Source organism: Jaculus jaculus, chromosome 4 (assembly GCF_020740685.1).
Source record: "Jaculus jaculus isolate mJacJac1 chromosome 4, mJacJac1.mat.Y.cur, whole genome shotgun sequence".
NCBI classification, from domain to species: Eukaryota; Metazoa; Chordata; class Mammalia; order Rodentia; family Dipodidae; genus Jaculus; species Jaculus jaculus.
Genome location: NC_059105.1, coordinates 22,635,799 through 22,658,313, shown reverse-complemented (window position 1 = coordinate 22,658,313; position 22,515 = coordinate 22,635,799). Strand labels below are relative to the sequence as shown.

At 47.2% G+C, this 22,515-nt stretch overlaps 1 protein-coding gene across 1 annotated transcript in view; it reads left to right on the top strand.

Moving 5' to 3' along the window:
• Window positions 1-22,515, top strand: part of Iqca1 (IQ motif containing with AAA domain 1) — a 164,603-nt gene that overhangs the window by 34,308 nt on the left and 107,780 nt on the right. Inside the window, exon 6 of the mRNA XM_004662272.2 lies at window positions 137-342. Within this exon, the coding sequence (XP_004662329.2) occupies window positions 137-342 (206 nt within the window). The remainder of the gene's footprint in view (window positions 1-136; window positions 343-22,515) is intronic.

The following is a 22,515-nucleotide window of genomic DNA, read 5'->3' as shown; positions in this document are numbered from 1 at the left end:
CTCCTCAGACATTCCTGCTGGTTCTGACCTTGAGCCTTTGGCAGGACACTCCAGACACACTGGCACACTCTTCCTCACTCCTTCACGGTTTCACCCACTCTGACATTCAGGATCTCACTCTCTGGCCTGTTTTCAGAATCCACCTTCTATCTTCAATGAAGTCAGTGCTACAATAATCCAGGCAGAAAATGTGTCTCGCCTGCGGAATGAGGTGCAGATCAAGCATGAGGAGAACTACAGAGAGGCCCTGGTGACCATCAAGGAAGACCTGAGGATAATGGAGGGCCCAGACATGAGGGAGAGCCTCCAGCACCAGATCCGCCAGTGGTTCATCGAGTGCAGGTACCGCAGCCTCCTCCCAGGAGTTTTTAAGACAAGATCCCACTGGTGACCTGGGCTGTCTTTGAACTTCTAGCAGTCCTCCTACCTCAGCCTCTAGAGCTCTGGGCTTACAGGCATGTGTCACCTCACCAGGCATGTGTACTTGAACACAGGCACATAACAGCATAGAGTCAGGAGATTACTTGCCTTGGTGTTAAAAATAGTGAATCCACTTAGAAATTAATTCATTTCTTTAGTGAGATTGTTTCTGGTGTCTTTTTAAATGTGGAAATACAGTCCACATATTGCTCCTAAGACTAGATAAAAATGGAATGTGATGGAAGGGTGACACCCCCACAACAGTAAGACTCCACAGCCAGGTGTAACCAGAAACCAAGGAACCCTGCAACAATCAGGTCTCATCCTTCCCTTGGCGACCAGCAGGATGCTGCTTATAAGAGGCTTGAGAGTCTGGGTCCTCAGCCCTGTTAACTTGGGAGGCAGCTGTGCATTCCAGGGTGAGACACCTGGCCCCAAGACTTCTTAAAATGATGGGTCCTGTAGGGGCTCTGGGACAAGGCCCCAGTCCTCTTCATGTAGTAATTATCCCCTTGCTGCTGTTATGTGAGATGCTAAATGGCCTAAGACTCATTTTCAAGAGCTCCTGGTTCCGCACAGGAGAGAACAAACACTTTGTAGGTAACTTACGTGGAGCAGTTTTGCTTCGGGAGGAAGGGAAGGGGCAGATTGTCATGATCAGTCCCAGTGACATCAGCTCCCTAAATGTTCAACCCCAACACTGGTGAGCTCATGCTGAGAAACAGAAAAGTCAAACTTTCTCTTGAAAGGTTACATGAAAGATTTTGTGTGTGTGGCAGGCTCTGAGATGCCCGACAGTAACCCTTCCCTTGGTGCCATCTACACCTAGTGAAACACGTCAGAAGAAAATGATGGGGTAAAAGTGATGGGGTTACCTCCCACTAGCTCCTCCCTCACCTTCTCACTGACTCCTCCCATTGGCTCAGACATCAGCAGTCATGTTGTCTGTGCCCAGTGGGGAGGTCCACAGGACAAGAAATCTGGGGCCTTGTTTCGGCTGCCAGTCACTAGGTCCTGTCAACAATCTTGTGAGTGGCATTGGAAGCTGAGCATCCAGAGCGGTTGTGAGATATTTCTCTTGTGTTCAGCTACTGTGGATTTCTAATACTCTACGCCCTGAACAACAGTCAAGTGTTACAGCAAAGTTTCCTTGGGAATGTTTGATGTGGCAGTTACAAGCTTTTGATGAGGGAGTTCTATCCTTTCCTATAAATACCATTTTGCAGCATATGATGGTTTTTCTCAGACTCAAAGTGGATTCAATTTGTAAGTTTTCCTTCTCATATCTTACTTAATGGGGGATGTTTTACATGAAAGGAGTGCTTAAAGGAGGGACTTAACCCTGCATGAATTCTATGGTGATTGTGAGGAGACAAGTGGGGGCGATACAGACAGGAACATGCCTGCTCCTTCCTCTCTGTGAGCTTCTGGCTCTTCCTCCTGGTGATAGTTGCATGAATATTCACATGGGTCAAAACTTACCAGGTGGTACCTTAAAGCCTGAGCATTTCTGTGCATGTCAATTACACCTCCATCACCCTGTCAGAAGCATGTTGCAGTATACCAGCGAAATGCAAGCACGTTAGTTCTGGATAATCACCCGGGTTTTCAGTTGCCCAGAATACCAAAGCCCAGTGTTCCAGTTGCCAGCCTGATTCACAGTTCCATGCCTGCCCTCAGCATTTGCCAGTTCTGGTTTAGAATAGTCAGTTTCAGGTCGGCTGTCTCTTCCGAGTGAAACTGGAATCCATTCAGGTATCTTGCTCTCGGGAGTCTTGTGCCAATTTTCTTCTCCTTATGCACCTACCTTCAGAAAAGAGCTGCAAATCCTCTGCTAGCAGCTGAGCTGGGTGAAAAGTGAATAGCCTTCAGGCTCTTGCAGACCTTTGTTAATTAACACCTTAACACAGGGACACCCAAGAGAAATGAGCTGTTACAACAAATTCCTCCTTTGTGAACAAGCTCTGGGATGTTCACAAACCTCCTAAACACCTGGGTTCCAAGGGGTGTGTGTGTATGTGCTTGTGTGTGTGCATGTGTGTGTGTGTGTGTGTGTGTGTGTGTTTGTGTGTTAGTCTATTGCTCCCAAGACCTCTATGAACAAAGTAAAAGAGTTGATCAAGCACAGGAGAAAACGATGCAATGGAGAGGTGCAGCAAGCACAAGTGTGCGTGGTGGCAGCCAGCACCATGTGGCAGACTGACTTATGGGAAATGTGTTTCACAAGTAAAAGAGTGGCAAGATTATAGTATATAGCAAATACACAAAGCAGAAAAGCAGTCATGCATTATCAGGTAATGTGCACGTAATCGTATTGCTGAGCTTTACCTGACTGCTGTGTTTACACCATGTCATCTTGAAAACATGAGGAATGTGTTACACTATGATGATGCCATGGCTACAGCATCAGTAGACAGTATAATCTCATAATCTTTCTCATGTGGTCTGTTGCAGGCACACAGTTGTGCCTTTATTTTTGCAGGTCCTGTTAGGTTTCCGCAAGCCTGCAGCAGAGCTGGGCTGCTCCAGCCTGCCTTGCCTTTCTGTAGCCCATAAATTCTGCCCTGTGCTCCCAGTAACTAAATGCCCGCAGCTCCAGGCTCTCATGTCAAAGCTCACATGGACGTGTCCTCCATGACCATTGATGGTGACTTGTTCAGTCAGACCTTAAGATATTACCCAGCAGGTCCCTTAGACCTCACCTCACCACCATCAACTCACACAGGCAGGAAGATGGGTTCCACCAGGGTGCTCATGGAGTCTCCTCAGTGCACCCTACATGTGTCTGGTACCCCTCGGCTCATCTAGAACATTCATTGTTCTCCTGAGCACCACCCAGATGTTCATGGTTCTCCTCAGTCATTCTGAGGTTTCTGCTCGAGTCTCAACATTTAGTCCTTTCTTTAAATGGGTAATCTCACTGTTTCACACTTTCCTCACTTACCTGATCTTCCTGATCTCTAATCTTGCTCTCTGATCTCAGATGTACTGATCTCTGATATTCTTGATCTCTGATCTCTTTTCTCTGGATATCTGACCTCCTGATCTCAGATTCACTTCTTTCTCTAAGCAGCATTTTGTTTTGTTTTGTCTTGCTTTTATTTATTTTATTTTTATTATTATTATATTTTGGGGGGGGTTGGAGGTAGGGGTTTACGCTAGTTCAGGCTGACCTGGAATTCACTATGTAGTCTCAGGGTGGCCTCAAACTCACTCACAGTGATCCTCATACCTTTGCCTCCCAAGTGCTGGGATTAAAGGTGTGCACCACCATGCCCGGCAAAAAAAAAAAAAAAAAAAAAAAACCTTTTTAATTGTAACTATTTATTTGAGAGAGAGAAAGAGGCAGATGGAGACAGAGAGAGAATGGGTGCACCAGGGCCTCCAGCCACTGCAAGTGAACTCCGTATGTATGGACCGCCTTGTGCATCTGGCTTACATGGGTCCTGGGAAATTGTACCTGAGTCCTTTGACTTTGCGAGCAAGCACCTTAACTGCTAAGCCTTCTCTCCAGTTCCCCCTCTAGGCAGTATTTAAAAATATTTTTATTTATTTCTTTACAAGCAGGGAGAGAGAGACAGGAGAGAGAGAAAGTAAGAGAAAATGGATGTGCCAGGGCCTCTAGCCTCTGCAAACAAACTCCAGATGCATGCACCACTTTGTGAATCTGGCTTAATGTGGGTACTGGGGAATCAGGCCCAGGTCATTAGGCTTTCCAGGCAAGCACCTTTATTGCTGAGCCAGTTTTGTGGTGATTAAAAATACAAATCACCTCCACACCAAGTAGTTATGTTTCTTTGGCAAATTCACTTCTCTGTGGGTCAGTTTCCTCTTCTGTGCCTGAGGACGTGAATCCTATTTCGTGAGGTGTTCATGGGCTTCAAGTGCATGTGCCACCATATTGGTTCTTCTTCCATATTATCACCACTGTTTACCCAGACTAACCCACTCCACATAAACTGCAACCCCACTAGCACTGTGTCTGTTACTAAGAAGAGAAGGGTATTTAAATTTCACAATAAGCAAAACAATTTTCACAATAAGAAGTGAATGGTACAAACTAGTGATGGTATATTTTCCTTTCATAATCAAACACATGATTGCATCTGCAGGAAATATACTTGAATAATTTGTGCAACTGTATTCATAGAAAGTTAGGTAGAAAGGCATTGCTTGGGGAGAATTGAGTCTTCTGATTAAATAAATCTGACTTATAATTAAAACTTTCATTTTCATAGTCAAAAGGGATTACATGCCTTATATTAGAACTTCCATCCCCAGGAATGTCCCCTTTTTGCCCACGTGTCAGAGAATAGCTTCTTTAAAAATAGGTTTTCTACAAATACAATAATTACTTTTATATAGAAATTCTAAAATTCAACAGATTGTTAAGCAATAAAAGTAAGTTGAAAGGACTATATATAATTAGGACATTAAGAAGGTTAAAATACACACACATACACCCACACATACGCACAGCAATATTCATAGGTACATACTCAGCTGTGCCCTTTACCTGTAAAGATACTTTCCAAGACCCCCAGTTACTCCTTGACATCATGTCTAGCAGCAGGCTCTTTATAACTGAGCTTCCTTGGATGCATGTATGAGTTAATTTTCTTGCTGCTGTGACAGAAAACCTGACATAAGCCATTTGAAGGAAGAGAGGTTTGCTTTGGCTCGTGGTTTAGAAGATACCATCTGTTGTGGCAGGAAAGCATGGTAGCAGGAGCAGGTGCTGCTTGCTCACTTCTTGAAGCAATAAGAAAGCAGGGAAAGGGGAATGCCAGCGCTCTATGGATTTATCCTGTGACTCCCCTTCTGTTCAGTCTGGGACCCCAGATGATGGGATGGTGTCACCCACATTCAGCGTAGGCCTTCTCCTCTTGGTTAATCCTAGAAAAGTTCTTAGAGACACACCCAAAGAATGTTTCAGTAATGTCCTAGGCATGTCTGAATCCACACTGACAATTAAAATTACTCATCAAAACACACATACTGATGCTGAAGTGTAACACATGAACCGGGCACAGTGAGAAGTGAGCCACATGAGCAGTGATAAAAGTGGACAAGCACATGTCAGCGAGATCAGCGTGTCCTGTCTGGGGGTCACCGGTGAGTAAAGTGAGGGTGACTTAAGCACAGTGCTGGGACTTTGCCACGGCCAGTCAGACAGCTGAGCTGGCCTCTGAGGGGCAGGCAGCTCAGCATCAAGGGCTCCTTGGATGCGGGGCGTGGCACTGCCAGGCGGGTGTGAGGCTGGATCACACAGTCTTATCTCACTACCTCCAGTGGCTCACAGTTTAAAAGGCACAAGTGTTTATTTCTGGAATTTCACACTTCATATTTTCAGATCGCACTTGACAGCAAGTAACTGAAGCCAAAACCACAGAAAGCACAAGTGCAGATAAGGGCCCACCAAACTCACACACAGATGTGCTACACGCGTGCACGCAGACCCTTTCATAAGAGCACCAGACACAGGGAGCCTGCCCCCACCCACTGGATTGTGACCGAGGTGCTCTTCCTCTGTACTGAGAGAATTCTTTTATTTCAAAAGAAGTATTATTTTATACAAAAAAATTCCAGTTCAAAAATATATGACAAGAAAAAAGAAAGCAAACAATTTGTGTTGGTTTTAAGTTTTTAGATACCCACCCCCACGATCTCAGAAAGGTGGAGTAATCTGCCTTCACCCCACCCTTGGACATTGTCCCTGACGAGAATAGAGATGCATCTCATGAGGTCCCAGGAGGGCCTGGGTGTCACCCTGGGAATGCCCGTTGTCCCAGAGTTGACAGGCCTCCTCTGAAGACGCAGCTGGCTGGTCCCACAGGACACTTCCGCCTAGTGTCACTGGCCTTGCTTCTGGAAGCCAGCCCTCGTGGGTACACTGGGCAGAATTCAGAAAGCTATAAAAATTCCTCTTTTTGAAGTAAAATTAAAGTCGAGGGTAAATTTATTTTCATAATTAGATTACATTTGTCTGATTGACTTTGATAAAAATTCTTCTCCTTTTTTTGTGAATCAAAGGAAAATGAAAAGAAAATATTGTCTTTTGAAACTTGAAACAAAATCAATTCTCCAGGAGAAATTCCAATCAAACACACAAGGACAGCCCAACAAATTAGGAGCAGGAAGAAGTGACAGACACTCCTGGCTACACGTGGCTCATAGGCACCTGTGACTGGGGTGCTATTTTCAGCTCGCTTGGTCAGTACGTACAGGTGTCAAACAGGATTATTTGTTTTGGTTTGGTTTGGGTTTGGGGGTTGCTCTGTTTTTTTTTTTTTAATTTTTATTTATTTATTTGAGAGTGACAGACACAGAGAGAAAGACAGATAGAGGGAGAGAGAGAGAATGGGCGCGCCAGGGCTTCCAGCCTCTGCAAACGAACTCCAGACGCGTGTGCCCCCTTGTGCATCTGGCTAACGTGGGACCTGGGGAACCGAGCCTCGAACCGGGGTCCTTAGGCTTCACAGGCAAGCGTTTAACCGCTAAGCCATCTCTCCAGCCCTGCTCTGGTTTTTTGATACAAGACCTCATGTAGCCCAAGCTAGTTTCAAACTAGCTACATGACTAAGGATGGCCTTGAACTCCTCATCCTCTTTGCTCTACCTCCCAACTGATATTTGTTCCTTTAACTCAATTCTTAAATTATTCCAAAGGAAATATTTCTTCTGATGTTAAAATAATGCATGTTCATTTGAGGAAATGTGCAAGGTAGTGCTTAAGGTAGGAAATTCAAATTATCTATAGCTTCAGCATGTAAAGATAGCTACTGTGGGAGATTTTAGTAAGGGCCTTCCAGTCCTCCTCCCACACATATTTAATTAGCTTTCTTTACTACATCTTGCTAATATTTTCTCTAATGTTTAAAACTGTAACATGGGACTTCCCCATGGTCTTATAATGTTTTCTAAGACTCATTTAAATGACTGCTTAGTGTTCGTTTGCACAGATGTACTAGTTAATAAAATGATTATAATATTTTCAATATGATGTCACATTAATATGAAAAATGCTACTTCAGTAATCTTAGAATTTGCATTAATTTTAATAATGGGTTCAAGGAATAATCTGATTTTTGGTTTTGTTTTGAGACAAGGTCCAGCTACGAAGTCCAGGCTGGCCTTGAACTCACAATCCTCCTGTCTCAGCTTCTCAAGTTCTGTGCTAACAGGTGTGCACCACACCCAGCTCATTGTTTTTGCTCTGGATGTGCCGCAGTCACTGTCCTCTGAGCGGCCATGTCATTCTCCTTCTTCTCTTGGCAGTGGTGTTTTGCTCCTTACTCCACATGATCACTGACGTGCAGGGGTATCTCACGGGTTCCAGAGCTTGTTGGCATAGTGTTGGAACAATGACCTCTGGGCTTCTATAGGAAAGCCAGGCGAGGAGAAGGGAGAGAAGCAACCTGGTCTCCAGGGGTCCCATCACCCACTTTCTGCCCTGGAACATTCTCTCAGGTAGTGAGCAGATGGAAGTCACCTCGCTGAGCCTCCCCTGACTGTGTCTGGACCTGTGAGGTGGATGTGATAGCCACAGCCTCCCTCCTCTGTCCTGGCCCTTGCTGTCCTCTTATCTGCTTCCTCCAACCTCACACTGAGGGCCTGGGGCCTAGAATTTTCTGTAGAGAGTGGCAGATGGACAACAGCAGCAGGAGAGTGAGAGAAGGAGAGCTGGCTATAACGACCCTAAGCCCATCCCCATTAACACACCTCCTCCAGCGAGGCTTCACTTCCCAAACTGTCACCATCTGGCAACCAAATATGAGCAACACATGAGTTTTATGGGTGACATCTGACCCAAACAACCACATTTCCCCAGAAACACTAGGGAATAATTGAGCCTGCCTCCCTCCTCATGCCACCTTCCCCACACTGTGTACCCCATCCCCTCTGTCCCTATCTTGCAGGACAGAGGACAACAAGCAGGGCACCCACATAACACAAGATCATCTCCCCTTTCTAGGGGAGTCTTTCCATAAGGAGACACTCACAGGCTCCAGGGACACCAGCCCTCTACAGCTCCAGAAGCCCCGGGCAATGGACACTATCCCCCTTCCTTAACTGGTAGTGTTTGTAATGACAGACAGAACTGCGGGAGTTTGTAGTGTAGATTTCGGCCCTCTCCAACAGGACACTCTACAGAGTGGGGAGGGCTACAGTGTTGGGGTCAGATCAGCCTGGTGGCCTTAATGGTCACATTTTAGTGACATTTTTGGTTGCTATAACCAAGTATCTGACAAGAGACAACTTAAAGAGGAAGGGTTTATCTTGGCTTACAGTTTGAGGAGATACAGTCCATCATGGCAGGAAGGCCTGGTGGCAGAAGCATGAGAGCTCTGGTCACACTGAATCCACTGCCAGGAAGCAGAGAGAGAACAAGAAGTGGAGTTCAGCTATAAAACCTCAAGGCCCACCCCAGTGGCCCACTTCCTACATCAGGGCTCCAGCTCCTAAAGATTCAAACCTTCCCAAACAGCATCACCAGCTGGGTACCAAGTGTTCAAACACATGAGCCAATGGGGGACATTTCACATTCAAACTGCCATTCACAATCCAGAGCTTACAGAATCTAGGGCAGTTGTAGAGCCTTCTGTTGTTTTTCAAGCAGACTCATAATTGTCCTAAGTGAGGGTTGTATCAAATGGCTCTTGGGCCTTGGGAGTGAGTTGTCAGCAGGGTGGCCTGGCTGGGGATGTAGGCACTGACACTTCTGCTAATCTTATGTTTCAGTGTGTCCTGTGTATGTGCAATAAGAAGACACACTGCGGATGCTACATGCACACGTGTGATCTCTTACACACATAGGCCTGGGAGTAGGAGTCCTAGATCCAGGCTGCCTGGGTTCAGTTCCCAGCTCTGACACTTACAGTCTGTGTGACCTTGAGCCAATTTCTCTATCTATCTATCTCTGCATCTCTCTGTGTGCGAGTGGGCCTTCATTTCCTCATGTTACATTGTGTGTTTGGATGGGGATAGTATTTATAATACCTGCCTCTTGGACAGGACATGTGATAGTTTGAATGTATGTCCCCCATAGGCTCGGTTATGTTTTAAAATATTTTATTTATTTATCTATTTGCAAGCAGGGCAAGACAGAGAGACAGAGAGAGAGAGACAGAAAGAAACAGAGAATGGGCACGACAGGGCATCTAGCCACTGTACACAAACTCCAGATAGATACATGTGCCTCTTTGTGCAGTTGGCTTTACATGGGTACAGAGGAATTGAACCCAGGTTATTAGGCTTTGCAGGAAAGCACCTTAACCACTGAGCCATCTCTCCAGTCTTCAGCTTAACCTTATTATTTATAATGTATTATATATTATTATTAACATTATTACTTATAAGGTTAAACTTTCTGCTTAAGTCTCCAGCAGCCTGCTGAAAGGGGTGTGTCACTGGGAATGGATCTGAATTCCAGACCAAAGGTATGGAGAGCAGTCTGAACTCTGGTGGGTGCCTGTTTGCTGCTTTAGGTATTTGCTGGCTGTTCAGTGGTTCCTCTCTGCTTGGGAGCAAGCTTCTTCTGCCATTGATGGAACTTCTCGTGGGTCTGTAAGCTTGAAATAAATCTCTTCCTCTCATAAACTGTGTCGAGTTGGATGCTCATCCCAGCATCATGGAACTGTTTACTACAGGACGCTATAGGTTAATAAGCCCAAAGCCATCAGGATAATGAAGGACAGGACACTTCCTTGATGGCTACTTTAACACACAGGAAGACCATGAGAGTCTCAGACACAGCTTGAGGTTTTGAATGTCTGCTATATCCTTTTCACCCCATGTTTTAGCACCTCGTGTTTCAGCTGAGTGTCTGATACTCTGACCTCCATAGCCATAAACGTGTTTTGTGACCTTTCAGTCACGGGGCTGCCTGCAAACCTACAAAGGGGAAACAGGCTGGCGGGGAAGCTGGGAGAGGAAAGACTAAGAGAGGAGGAATAGGCAGAGAAGAGGGGTCTTGACACGGCTGGGAAGAAAAAAAAAAAAAACCAGCATGGAATGTGCGCAGGCCCCAGGGCAGTGAACCAACTTGTCTCAGGATCACTCACAAATCTGCATTCTTTCTGGAGGATATGTGTGTTTATTTTTTTTTCACTTGTAAAATTAAGGTATAATTTAAATGCAACTATGCCCCTGGTAGTTTTATAAGTTACGCTTTGACAGTTTAATGTTTGGGGCCTTGGAGGCCATGGCCCTTATCTCCTGCGTCACCTCATACCTGGGAGATTTATAATGGATCTGTAAGGCACAATCACCATTCTCCTGTGGCTCCTATGGCGGGGCACAGAAACGTGCTGACCATGATGCTGTCTCTGGCACGGGGCAAACCTTGACCATCCGTTGGTCTGAAGGTGTGGAAACCTAGTCCCCATGCTCCTCTCTTGGCTGCAGCCCGTGCACCCCTGCTGGCCACTGAGGTCCAGGGTCACTGTGGATCCCACTTAGCAGGCACCCGGGCTTTCCTTTCAAATGAACCTGCCCACCTCTTTGCTTTCTTACTAGCAGGGGGTCCATGTCAGGCACTCCCTGAAGTTTCTAGGGCTTGGAAACATCGAATGGCTTTCTCAGGGCTCATGGCTGGAATTCACACTCAGGTGTGACCCCACACACCCAGCACTCTTTCTTCTGAGGGGCTAGTAGTGGGATCCTTGGCGCACGTGTCTTAAAGTCCGTGACACAAAGAACTGATAAGTGCCCAGCACAATTTTTAGAAAACAGTCCTCCTGTTGTGACCTAACTTCTGTCAAGAAGCAACTTAGAGAAGAAGGGCTTGCTTTGGCTTGCAGTGTAAGAGGAGCTCTAGTCCATCACAGCAGGAATAGTGTGGCAGCCGAAGTGCGGGGCAGCAGGAGACACTGCGCTAGAGTCACGTAGAGACAGACAGGAAGTAGCCTCCATGACCCACTTCCTCCCACAATGCTCTGCCTCTGAAACATGCCACAACCTTGCCAAATTAGCACCAGCAGCTGGGACCAAGTGTTCAGACACATCAGCCCGTGAGGAACATTTCACATCCAGCCACCACATTCTGCCCCTGGTCCCCATAGTCTCATGGCCATCTCATGATGCGAAATCCATTCACCCCAACTTCAAAAAGACTGTTAAAGACTAGTCTCAATGGTGCCCAAAAGTCAAGTCTCTTCTGAGATTCAAGGCAGTCTTCTAACTGTGAGTCTCAGTAAAGTCCCGAGACAAATGACATGCTTCCAACATCTGGTGGTGCAGAGTAAAACACTCTCTTTCCAAAAGTAAGGAATGGGGTCTTGGCAAGGGAGGAGTGGATCAGTCAAGATAGACACCCAGCACAGCAAACATCAACCCCTATAGCTGCATGCCTGGCATCTAGAGCTGGTGATCTGGCCTCCAAAGGGCTTGGATGGGCCTCTCCCTCCAGCTCTGCTATCTACAGCAACTGGAATCTTTCTCTCAGGCCTGCAGCTCTCCTAAGAATACATCCTGTGATCTTGCCCTCTGTGACATCCTGAGGTCTCCATTGCAGCTCAGAGTTCACAGTAACAGCTGCATGCAGTGGCCTCCCCTGGCCTCCATGAGGGGAATCTGACCCCACCACACATTGCTTGGCCCTAGTGGTTTTCAGCAACCTTGGTACAAGCCTCTATAATCCTCTTGCTTTTGGACCTTTCATACAAGAAAAATCAGGACCAAATTCTTGTGCCAACTCAAGACATATTCTAGGCCTCTTGGGCCTTACAAGGCTATAATAGCTTCTGTACGCATTAGTGCCTACACCTGCGGGAAAAAAAATCTTAAGCAACTGTTTTTGAGTGAGGAACACCTTCAGCAACATAGTAATTTCAGGCTCTCTCCTTTCAAATGAATTTACATTTTATAAGTTGGAGCCTCTCATGGTCTCTTACCCTCAGGTCAGCTTTTTTGTTGTCCCAATGCAGAATACTGGGTTTCTTTTTGATGATAGTGACCTCTTTAACAATTATAGCTACTTTCTCATCCCCGACGGCCTGTAACTTTAAATTCACAGCAGATATGTTTCATCTCTTTCCGCTCCATTTGTGGCTCTTTCACTGTAGCCCCAGACGAGAGCAGTGAGCGGTGACGATCACGTGGTCTGAATGTTTCCGTCTTGAGATCCCCTCTGCCAAGCAAATTACCCCATGACTTTGCTTTTGAATTTAGCCTCACTCAGAACATAATCAGAGTGTGGCCAGACTCTGCCAGAATGCACCATAAATAATCTCTACCCCACTTCCCAAGAGAGACCTTGTTCCCCTCTGAATGCTCATGATCTGGGCCTGCACCATCCGCATTTCTCCCAGCATTCTTGTCTTCCCACAAGAATGGCTGATTGAGCTCTGCTTACAGCAGTGGAGGTTTCTCTAGCCCAAACTCTTCCACATAGCTCTTGAAAAACCGTTCCAAAAGCCTATGAGCCATGCATCAGTTTAACCACAGCAGCAGCCCCAGTGCTCAACATCGACAAAGCCCCATCTTGTAAACATTCCACAGCCTTCCTGAACCAAGCATTCAAGCACATGAGCTCACGGGGGGGGGGGGGGAGGAATCTCACACTCAAACCACAATGGGACCCAAGGCTACAGCGCTCACTGGCTGCCACCTGGAAGCCCGGGTCTTTCTTGACTTCTGACTCTTCCTCCTTCCCCACTTCCTCATGTCTTCCATGCAGTGTAGCTAAGAGCAAAAGGGAGGCAGAGAGAGGAAGGAAGGAAGAGAAGGAAGGAGAGAGTGAGGGTAATCCTTGGATTTGAGGGTGCCTGCTGTGGCTTGCCCCAGCTGTTTTATATGACACTGTAGACTTGGGGAAGTCAGGAAAGTTGTCTTGAAGCCTGCATATGACTGGCAGAACAGATAATGGAGATGTAGGGCAGTAAGCACCTTTTAAAGTGTGAGCCTCGTGTAGATCTTAGGTTGGTCTCCAGGGAAAGGTCAGCATTGCTTTCCTTGAGTACTTCCAAGGACATTATAAAGAAGCTATCAGGGCTAGAGAGACGGCTTAGCTGTTAAGGCATTTGTGCACAAAGCCAAAGGACCCAGGTTCAATTCCCCAGTACCCATGTAAGCCAGATGCACAAGGGGCATATGTGTCTGGAGTTCATTTGCAATAGCTATGCCCATTCTCTCTCTGTCTCTCTTCTCTCTATCTCTCTCACTCTCAGCTTGCAAATAAATAAATAAAGAAGCTATCAGAGGGGCTAGGAAGACAGCTCAGTTGGTGAAGTGTTTGCCTTGCAAGTATGAGCATCTGAATACAATCCCCAGGACCCACATTAAAAAAGAAAAGAGCTTGGGGCTATAGACATGGCTTAGCAGCTTGCCCGTGAAATCTAGGGACTCATGTTCAACTCTTCAGATCCCATGTAAGCCAGATGCACAAGGTGATGCAAAGGCACAAGGTTGCATACTCACACATGTGCACAAAGTGGTGCACATGTCTAGAGTTTGGTTGTACTGGCTAGAGACCTTGGCACAAGAATTCTCCCTCTCTCTCTCTCTCTCTCTCTCTCTCTCTCTCTCTCTCTCTCTTACTCACTCATTTTCACTCTCTCACATAAAAAAGCCAGTCTGTTGCACTTGCCTCAAAAAAAGAGGAAAAGTGGTGTGCACTTGTAATCACTGCACTGGGGAGGTGGAGACGATGGACCCCTGGGCTCACTGGCCAGTCACTGGATGAGCTGCAGGCCAGTGAAAGACTGTCTCCAAAAAGGTGAACAGTGGATTAAGGAGATGGCTCCGCAGTTAAAGGCACTTGCTTACAAAGCCTGCGGGCTCTGGTTCGATTCCTCAGTCTCCAGCAAGAGGCCATGGTGCACCCATTTACATTCTCCACTTCTCTCATTTGCAAATTGTGTGTGTGTGTAAGGCAGATAGTACCTGAGGAACAACACGCACGGTTGGCCTTTGGTCTACACATACACAAATGTATGCGCACACGCAGGCGCACACACACAGCCATGAGAAACAGGGCAACGGAAGGCTCACCATAAGTAGTCTTCTAGGTGGTGTTATCATCAGGATGTCCACTCTTTCCCTTTGTATCCCACGTTTTCTGCAGAGAGCATGAATGGCCTTTGGGGTGAAAAGGACCTTTTGAAAAAGACAAGGGGCTAGTCACACACAGAGCTAGGCCAAAGGCTGACCACGGGGTTCTGGGACTGGACTTTCAGCGGTCAGTGGAGAAGGTACAAGCTCAGTGTGGATGACTCACAGAGAAGGCAAATGCCTGCTCTGTTTGTTTGTGTTCTTTTTCCTGCCATTGCTTTTGTGGAAAATTCATGAGGTTGAGCACAGAACATGAGAAGAGGGGATGAGAACTAAAGGTCCAGGCATTATCCACTGAGGCCTTGGGGACAGGTGCACGACGCCCGTGAAATCACACATTTGGCTCGTCACAGTAAATCAGATTAGGAACACCCAGCAGCGCCGGCTCTTGTGGTTGGTCCAGATGCCAAGTCTTGATGAAAGACAGACACTAACGCAGCCCAGCGCCCGTCGTCCGCAAGCAGATCCCCTTACCAGAGGCCCACAGACCCTTTCAGACAAGAGCATGCGTCCTGCACGCCCTCTGTCCAGCCTCTCCCTGCGTGCCTCTCCCTGTCCCACAGACTGCAAGGACCGAGCGGGGACCACGGTAGTCACTGGCTCCAGGCACCACAGCAACCCGTGTGTCTTTTAGCTCCAAAGAGTTGCCAAAGACTGCCATAAAAATGAAACTGGTCTTATGTCAGAGTGTGGAGGGCTTCAGATCTTTGTATCCCTAGCGAAATAGTTACAACAGGAAGTAAGAGGAAACCTTGACCTTGACCATACCAAACACAGCTAACAGAACATGTAACCGACTTTGCACAGGATTTCAGTGCTGAAATGGAAGCTCTTAGATGCTGTGTTCCACGGTCTCCTGTGAGCGTAGCTTTGGACAGAAACAACCACACGTTTGTGTTCCCCCAAAAACAATCAGATTCCCTCACCACTTGATCAAATAAAGGTGGAGGACTCCAGGTTTCAACTTCAGGTTGGAAAGCTTTGCTTTCCTGTAACTTACTCTCGGTGATTATAGAAGACTCCTCATTATCTCATAAAGTTAAATGTGTGTGTGTGTGTGTGTGTGTGTGTGTGTGTGTGTGTGTGTGTGTGGCATGTCTGTGGAGGTCAGAGGACAGCGTCAAGGTGTCTGTACCCTTCTCTCCTCTTCTCTGAGTGTGTCTCTTGCTGCTGTAAATGACAACGTATTACCTGGCTTGCAAGCTTTGGATTCTCCTGGCTCCATCTCCCATTACTGCAGGGCATGAGGATCGCAGACACATATGCTTCATCTGAGAGCCAGAGAATTGAGCTCTGGTTAGCAGGTTTTGTAAACAAGTGCCTTTAACTACGAAGCCAGTTCGGGAGCCCAAGATTCCCTGTTTGCAAAAGCATTGTGCACAAGGCCTAGGAACACTTAGGAAGAGAGCAAGCCCATGAGTAACTTAGACTCGGTTAGCCTCTCAGCCACTCTGAGGGACCAACTTGACTAGGTACGTTGAGGTGGGAAACCCCCGGCGGGTGGTGGCATTGAACTATGTAGAAAGGAGAAAGCTGGCTGAGTGCCACCATTGACCACACTCTGCTTCCCTGAATGTGACCGGTTGCCTCAAGGTTCTCCACCACGCTATCCCAGCCACGACGGACCATAGTGACTGGAAGCCTGAATAAACCCTTCTACCTGAAGTTGGTATGGTCACAGCAACAAGGAAGTAACTGAAACAGTTTGCTGTTTCCTCTCCTGGCCATTTCCCTTGGGCTTCTGGTTCTGGGAGTTGGAAAAGGGCAGACTGCAAGAGCCCTTACAGTGAGGAAGGGGTGAGAAGAAGCTGGCTGGTGTGAGGCAGGAAAAGGATGGTCATGTCTGTAACTGAGAAAAGGCCTTTGTGCTTTCCTAAGAGGGCCTGCTCTTACACAAGCATGAATTCTCACATCTAAATCAACATTTGAGGTAGCAAGGTAGAAATAAGGCCTCAATGTCATTTTCTCAACACAAGAGTAACCAAAGCTGGCAATCATGTCATCCATAATATATTGGTTTTTTTAATTAACTCATAGCAGGGAGGGTGGGCTCCCTGGGAGGGTCCTGGCACAGCCAAGCACGAGCAGAAGTCAAGGTAGTACTTTCAGATCTTGAGGAGCAATGGCACACGGTATCAGTATCAGTTACTGTGCAGAAGCATCGATGTCTAAGTCAGATCGTGCAACGTGCACAGTCAGACCTCATGACTGGGAACACGGTCCCGCTCCCCATAGGACCAGCTGCCCTCGGTTCCCAGGAGGCCGAGTCATTAGTCCATTGCATTTATTGAGTGTCAGTGAATTTATGGGCAGCAAGTGACACCTTCTGAGGCTTCTGTGCAGTGGCACAAGCTGCTTACTTTAGAACGCAAGAACAATTTATGGGCCTGCTGACATTAATGGAGGTGGCTGGGTGGCTTGAGGGGACCGGCCGGAAACCCCTCCATCCATATATTTTTCATACTTGATGAAACACAGATAAATCTCGTCCTACAGGCCTGGAATGGTGAGACCCGCTGAAGCTCGGCGTCGGACCTCAGGGAGAGATTTATCATCCTGGTGGCTATGCTTTCTAAATCACCACGAGCTTCAGGGCTGCCTGTTTTCACATTTGTGCAAGAGTTTTTGACAATATACATAAATTTTTAATAGGTCCTAACTTTACCAAGTGTGCCATGCCTCCACTTGTTAACTGAAAAACATAAGGCCCCAGTGTTTCTACTGTCCCGCTTGAGCAAATAAAAGGAAAGGAAAACACCTTGCTATGTTCAACATATTTTTATTAAATAAGTAACTGTCATTAACAAACTCTGTAAGAAATTAACATGGTTACCCCCACCCCCAGCATTTAATCACAAACAAATCGCAGTTTCTGGAGCTCAAAGGAAGAGTGAGAATCACACAGTGGGCGTGTAGTGCTTGTTTCTTAAATAACCTGAGTATTTTACAGAGGAACCCGTCCTGATCTCTATAGTGATTCTGCGCTTGGTGCCTGTTATGTCTCTAGCCGGTGGAAATGACTGACCCCACGTTCCTTCATTTCCAATAAAATATTATTTAGTCATCTATCTAGTCTCCCAACTGCCCCTTGGTTTGGCACAAAGCTTTATTTTCAGCCTTATTTATCGACATCTACATGAGCAGTGTGCTGCCTCTGTCCACTCAGCTTGGTTCTGCTGGGAAGCCCTTGGGGAGAACCTGTGGCCGAGGCCAGGCCTGCAGGCTTCTCGAGCTGTTCTTCCTGAGCCAAGGTTTGGTGTTGCCTGGGCCAGACCTGCCGAGTTTTCTCACCTAAAAAGTATCCACAACAGTTGTCCCTGTATCATGGGAAGGTGGGAGGACTGACACTGATGTCAAGTTCTTACTTGTAGACGGATGTCATGGTGGGACACTTTGTAAATATTCAAACAGGCTAGAACTTGCTGAGGTGGCCAGGATCCAAGACTGCAGGTATTTGCACCATTCAGCTTGTATGACAGCATCAGCCTTCCCTGAGGAGTCGGCTGCCCTCAGAGGCAGAGAACAGGTCTTGGCTCATAAGACTTGAAGCCAGGCTGGAGGGATGCTTAGTGGCTGGGACATTTGCCTGCAAAGCCAAAGGACCCAGGTTCAATTCCCCAGGACCCACATTAGGCAGATGCACAAGGGGGCGCATGCGCCTGGAGTTCGTCTGCAGTGGCTGGAGGCCCTGGCGCACCCATTCTCTCTCTTCCCCCTTTCTCTGTCAAATAAATAAAACAAAATAAAATATTTAAATTAACTATCTTAGATATAAAAAACACCTGAAGCCGTCTCTGATAGGTTGGTTTTTTGTTTTTTTGGAGAAAAAGAGAGACAGGCAGAGGGGATGGGGGCACCCGGGCCTTCAGCCACTGTGAACAAACGCCGGACGTGTGCGCCCCCTTGTGGTGCATGCATGACACTGTGCACTTGCATCACTGCATCTGGCTGCGTGGGACCCGGAGATTCAAACATGAATTCTTGGGCTTCACAGGCACACACCTTAACCACTAAGTCATCTCTCCAGCCCCACCTCTCGTGCTTCTGTGACATCATCAACCCTGTTCATTACTGAGGCTGGCCATGTAGTGACCAGGAAGGACAGGAGAACCAACCGTGCTCAGATACAACTTAGTAGAGCAGGAGGTTGGCAGCCAGTTGCTGGCTCCTCTTCCTCTTCCTCCTCTTTCACCAGAGTTCCCAGGCCAGGCTCATCCCCTGAGTCCCCACCCTTCCTGTCCCCTGTGCCAGTCTCACCCAGGCTCAGGGACAGTGATTCCATCTGTTCTGTCCAGCTCAGAGCGCTCACCCTCTTCACTGCACATAGGCTCCACTTGCATGTAAGGTGGCCCCTTCAAGGCACCCAAAGCCACCTGTGTTCCCCCCACCCTGCTCTACTACAGCACCTCTGCTAGCTGAGGAGTCCTTGTTCCCAGTCTCACTGGCCACAATCCTTGGCATCATCTCCCATCCCTCTCCTCCTGGTTCAACTTCTACTGGCTTTGCTTTCCAAACGTGCCCCAATCCAGTTGTTTCCCATGCTCTGCTGCCGCCTTCTCCTACGCTGGCTGGCTCTGACTCCCCTGAGGGTGACAGCTGCTAAGGGAACACCCACACTTCTCCTGGGACCCAGAACCTGCTGTCAGCAGGGCAGGGCAGCAGCTGTCTTGGCTGCGTGACAGGGGGGCCACAAGCACAGTTGCTCTGAACAGCACACCTTTGATCTCAGAGTCACGCAGCCAGGGGTCCGCGCACCACTGGGTCCTGCACTCAGGGCCCCTCTTGCTTGTTCACGGTTCTGGTTTCTTTGTGAGCTGTCAGGCCAAAGGCCTGGGTTTCCTGCAGTTGTCAGCTGTAGGTCCCCCACCTCCAGGTGGGCTTCTTGTGTGCCACTTGCCACATCAAAGCCAGCAAGAGAGGGAGGGGGAGCGAGGTGATAGCTGCAACCTCCTGCTGAGAATCCCAAAGGGACCTCCCATCACCCTGCGGGGTTCTGAGCTGGACACAGGTCACAGGTCCATCCATGCTCAGTGGGAAGGGAGTTCAATCCCTAGAGATAGGGCACTGTCTTGGTGTAGATTGCTCTAGAGAGCTAGAATCAGCCTTTGTTTTATTGGCAGGGGCGAATCTCACTGTCTGGCCCTGGTTGGTATCAAACTTGCAATAATCCTTCAGCCTCCACCCTCTGAGTATTGGGATTACAAGAGTGCAGCATCACAACCAGCTCCAGAATCATCTCTAAAACCTTAAGCCAGACCCAGACCTGGTGGCACGGGCCTGTAACAATACCAGGTATTTAGGAAACTGAGGCAGGAGGATCACGAGTTCAAGGCCTTCCTGGGCTACAGAGGAGTTCAATGCTAGCCTGGGAAACTTAGTAAGACCCACTCTTTGAAAATGAAAAGGAGAGGAGCTTGGGATAGGGCTCAGTGGTAGAGCATTGCCTCACATGTCCTGAGATGTACGAGACTCTGGTTTCCGTCTATCGTATGGCAAAAGGGGGAGGTGTGCAGAACAGCACTGCAAATACTCCAGGAAGGCAAGTCTACAAGCTCGGCCCTATTCTGTGGCCAGAGTGAGGGCCAGGCCTCCCAGGTACCCAGGGATACCCTCTTTCACAGAGGGGTTACTATGCCATTCCTCCTTCATTGGTCCCTGGCACACAGGAGGATCTTCCCAGTGCTGTGTTGACTCACAGGCCACAGGGAAGCTGGGCACTGCAGGGCAACATTCATGTTGCAGAGTTCTCTGCTACAGGATTAAAACCACTTACAAGACACCCCGTCCTGTTTGGGTCATTTATTTCCAGTCTGTTTGTACTTTTATCATGTTCCCCGATCCATTCAGTTATTTCAGAAAGCACTTATACATTTCCAACTGATGCAGCATGAGATCTTGAGTGTTTATCCCGCAAACGTCAACAGTTAGATGTTGGGAAAATGAACATTATCTGCCTCAATAAAAGCAATATGATCACTTGTGCTCGGGATAAAGGCATTTGATCAAGTTAAATGCTTCTTATTTTAAAAATCTAAGAAACAGGAAGCAAAGGAAGTAGAAGGTAATGAAATTTTGTTTCAGTATGTGACAAAATGTAAGCTCAGTAGGGAGAGATGGTTATGTCATCCATTTACTGCTTCTTCTTGGGGCCAAGAATGCTGTCTGGCACATACAACACACTTGACGGACATGTAACAAGTAGAAGGAAGGAAGGATGGATGGATGGATGGATGGATGGATGGATGGATGGATGGAACTCAGTAATTCTTCAAAACAAAGAATCCCTACCACTAATGGAGAAGCATTTCTCCAACAGAGCACAACCATTGCCCTGATCATAACTGATGCTGTAACATAAACAAGTGTGGATGAGAAAGAAAGCAACAGGATAAATATTTTAAAGAAAACAGGACATTGTGTTTTTAAATCAATGATGACAAAATAAAAGGGAATACCGGAAGTATGTGAAAAGGTAAGATATCTGTGACTGGTGAGAGGAGGCAAATGGGGGACACAGCCTGTTTCTGGTTAAATGGAGAGATGATGAGTCCACCCTAGGTGATTTATAGAGATAGCACGATTTCAATTAAAATCCCAACAGGATTATTTATTGAACTTTAAAATACAATTACTAAAGTCATTAGGATTAAAAGTAAGAATGAGGAGGAAGGACAAATGGCAGTGTACTCTAAAGTATATTATAAAGAAAAATAAGGCAAATGCATTGTACTAATAAGTAAGCCTAAATGTAGATCAATGACACAAAGCAGATGACCCAGGAGCTGACAAAATAGATGGAGGAAGGGATGCGTGATAAATTAAGTAAAAACGTAGCAAGAATAAAAACAGTTGTAAACACTAAATCAATGTGATTGCTAAAGTTAGCTCATAGTAGAAAACAAAAAGCAAGATAGATAATTTCGTTCTCTTGAAGAGATGTCAGTTTTCTTAGTACAGAAACAATTATTCTAAAACAAAGTTGGACTAATTCCATTGTAAAAGTTATGAGTTCTATTTAGTAACTGGTCTTTAAAACTCTCAGACATTAAGAGGAAACCAACCAAATATGAGAGTTGGTGTTACTGTGTTACTGCACTTTGCTGCTGATTCATTTATCATGACATATAATTCCTATTTATAGTGAGGAACAACACTGATGGATAAAAGAGGCTCGCACCCCCTTGTGCATCTGGCTAACGTGGGACCTGGGGAACCGAGCCTTGAACCGGGGTCCTTAGGCTTCACAGGCAAGTGCTTAACTGCTAAGCCATCTTTCCAGCCCAAGGCTCGCGTTCTTGATGTATCCCAGGGTTTAAAAGCAGGTGGCAGTCTCCTACTGTCCGGGGGCCCCACAGGCAAGCGCAGCTCAGGGAGTGCTCGTGGGGTGGTGGTGAGAGTTCCTGACTGCCTGCTCGCTCTCCACCAGCGCTCATCACTGTTTCAGGAGCTGACAAGGTTTCCCATGGTGCCACTACTATCCCGCAAACCCCTTGGTGGGAGGAGGGCTGTGGCAAATGTATACACACCTTAGGTCTTTCCACTTAACATCCTGAAAGCATAGTTCGAGTTTCATGCCCAGGGTGTCTGATTTTCAACAACAGAGGGGTGCTGTCACAGAGACACCTGCAGGGTTTGACCTGAAATGGCTGCAATTAGGATGAGGGTCTGGACAAGGCTTCCCCACAGAGGAGCTCCTCTGCCTCAGTAGCCCCAGCGCTGCCTCCAAGTTGGAGCTAGGGGGGTGGGCCCCGGAATGTGGCTCTTTCCTGTTCATAAAGGCAGGGCAGTCACGGAGAAGCCAGGGGAAACTTGCACAGACATGCGCAGTATAAAATGCCTTTGTGGAAGAGAAAGCAGGGCAAGTCAAGGACACTGGCTGGAAAGGGAGGCAGGGATGGGCTCCGGGGTGGCTGGTAGAGGCTCTTGTAGAAGACAGAGGCAAGGTCAGGACAGCAGCACACCTCTGTGACCCATGACGAGGACTGCAAACTGGGTCCTGAAGCCGCAGGTGTGAATGGAGGCAGAGTGCAGTCAAAGTGTGAAC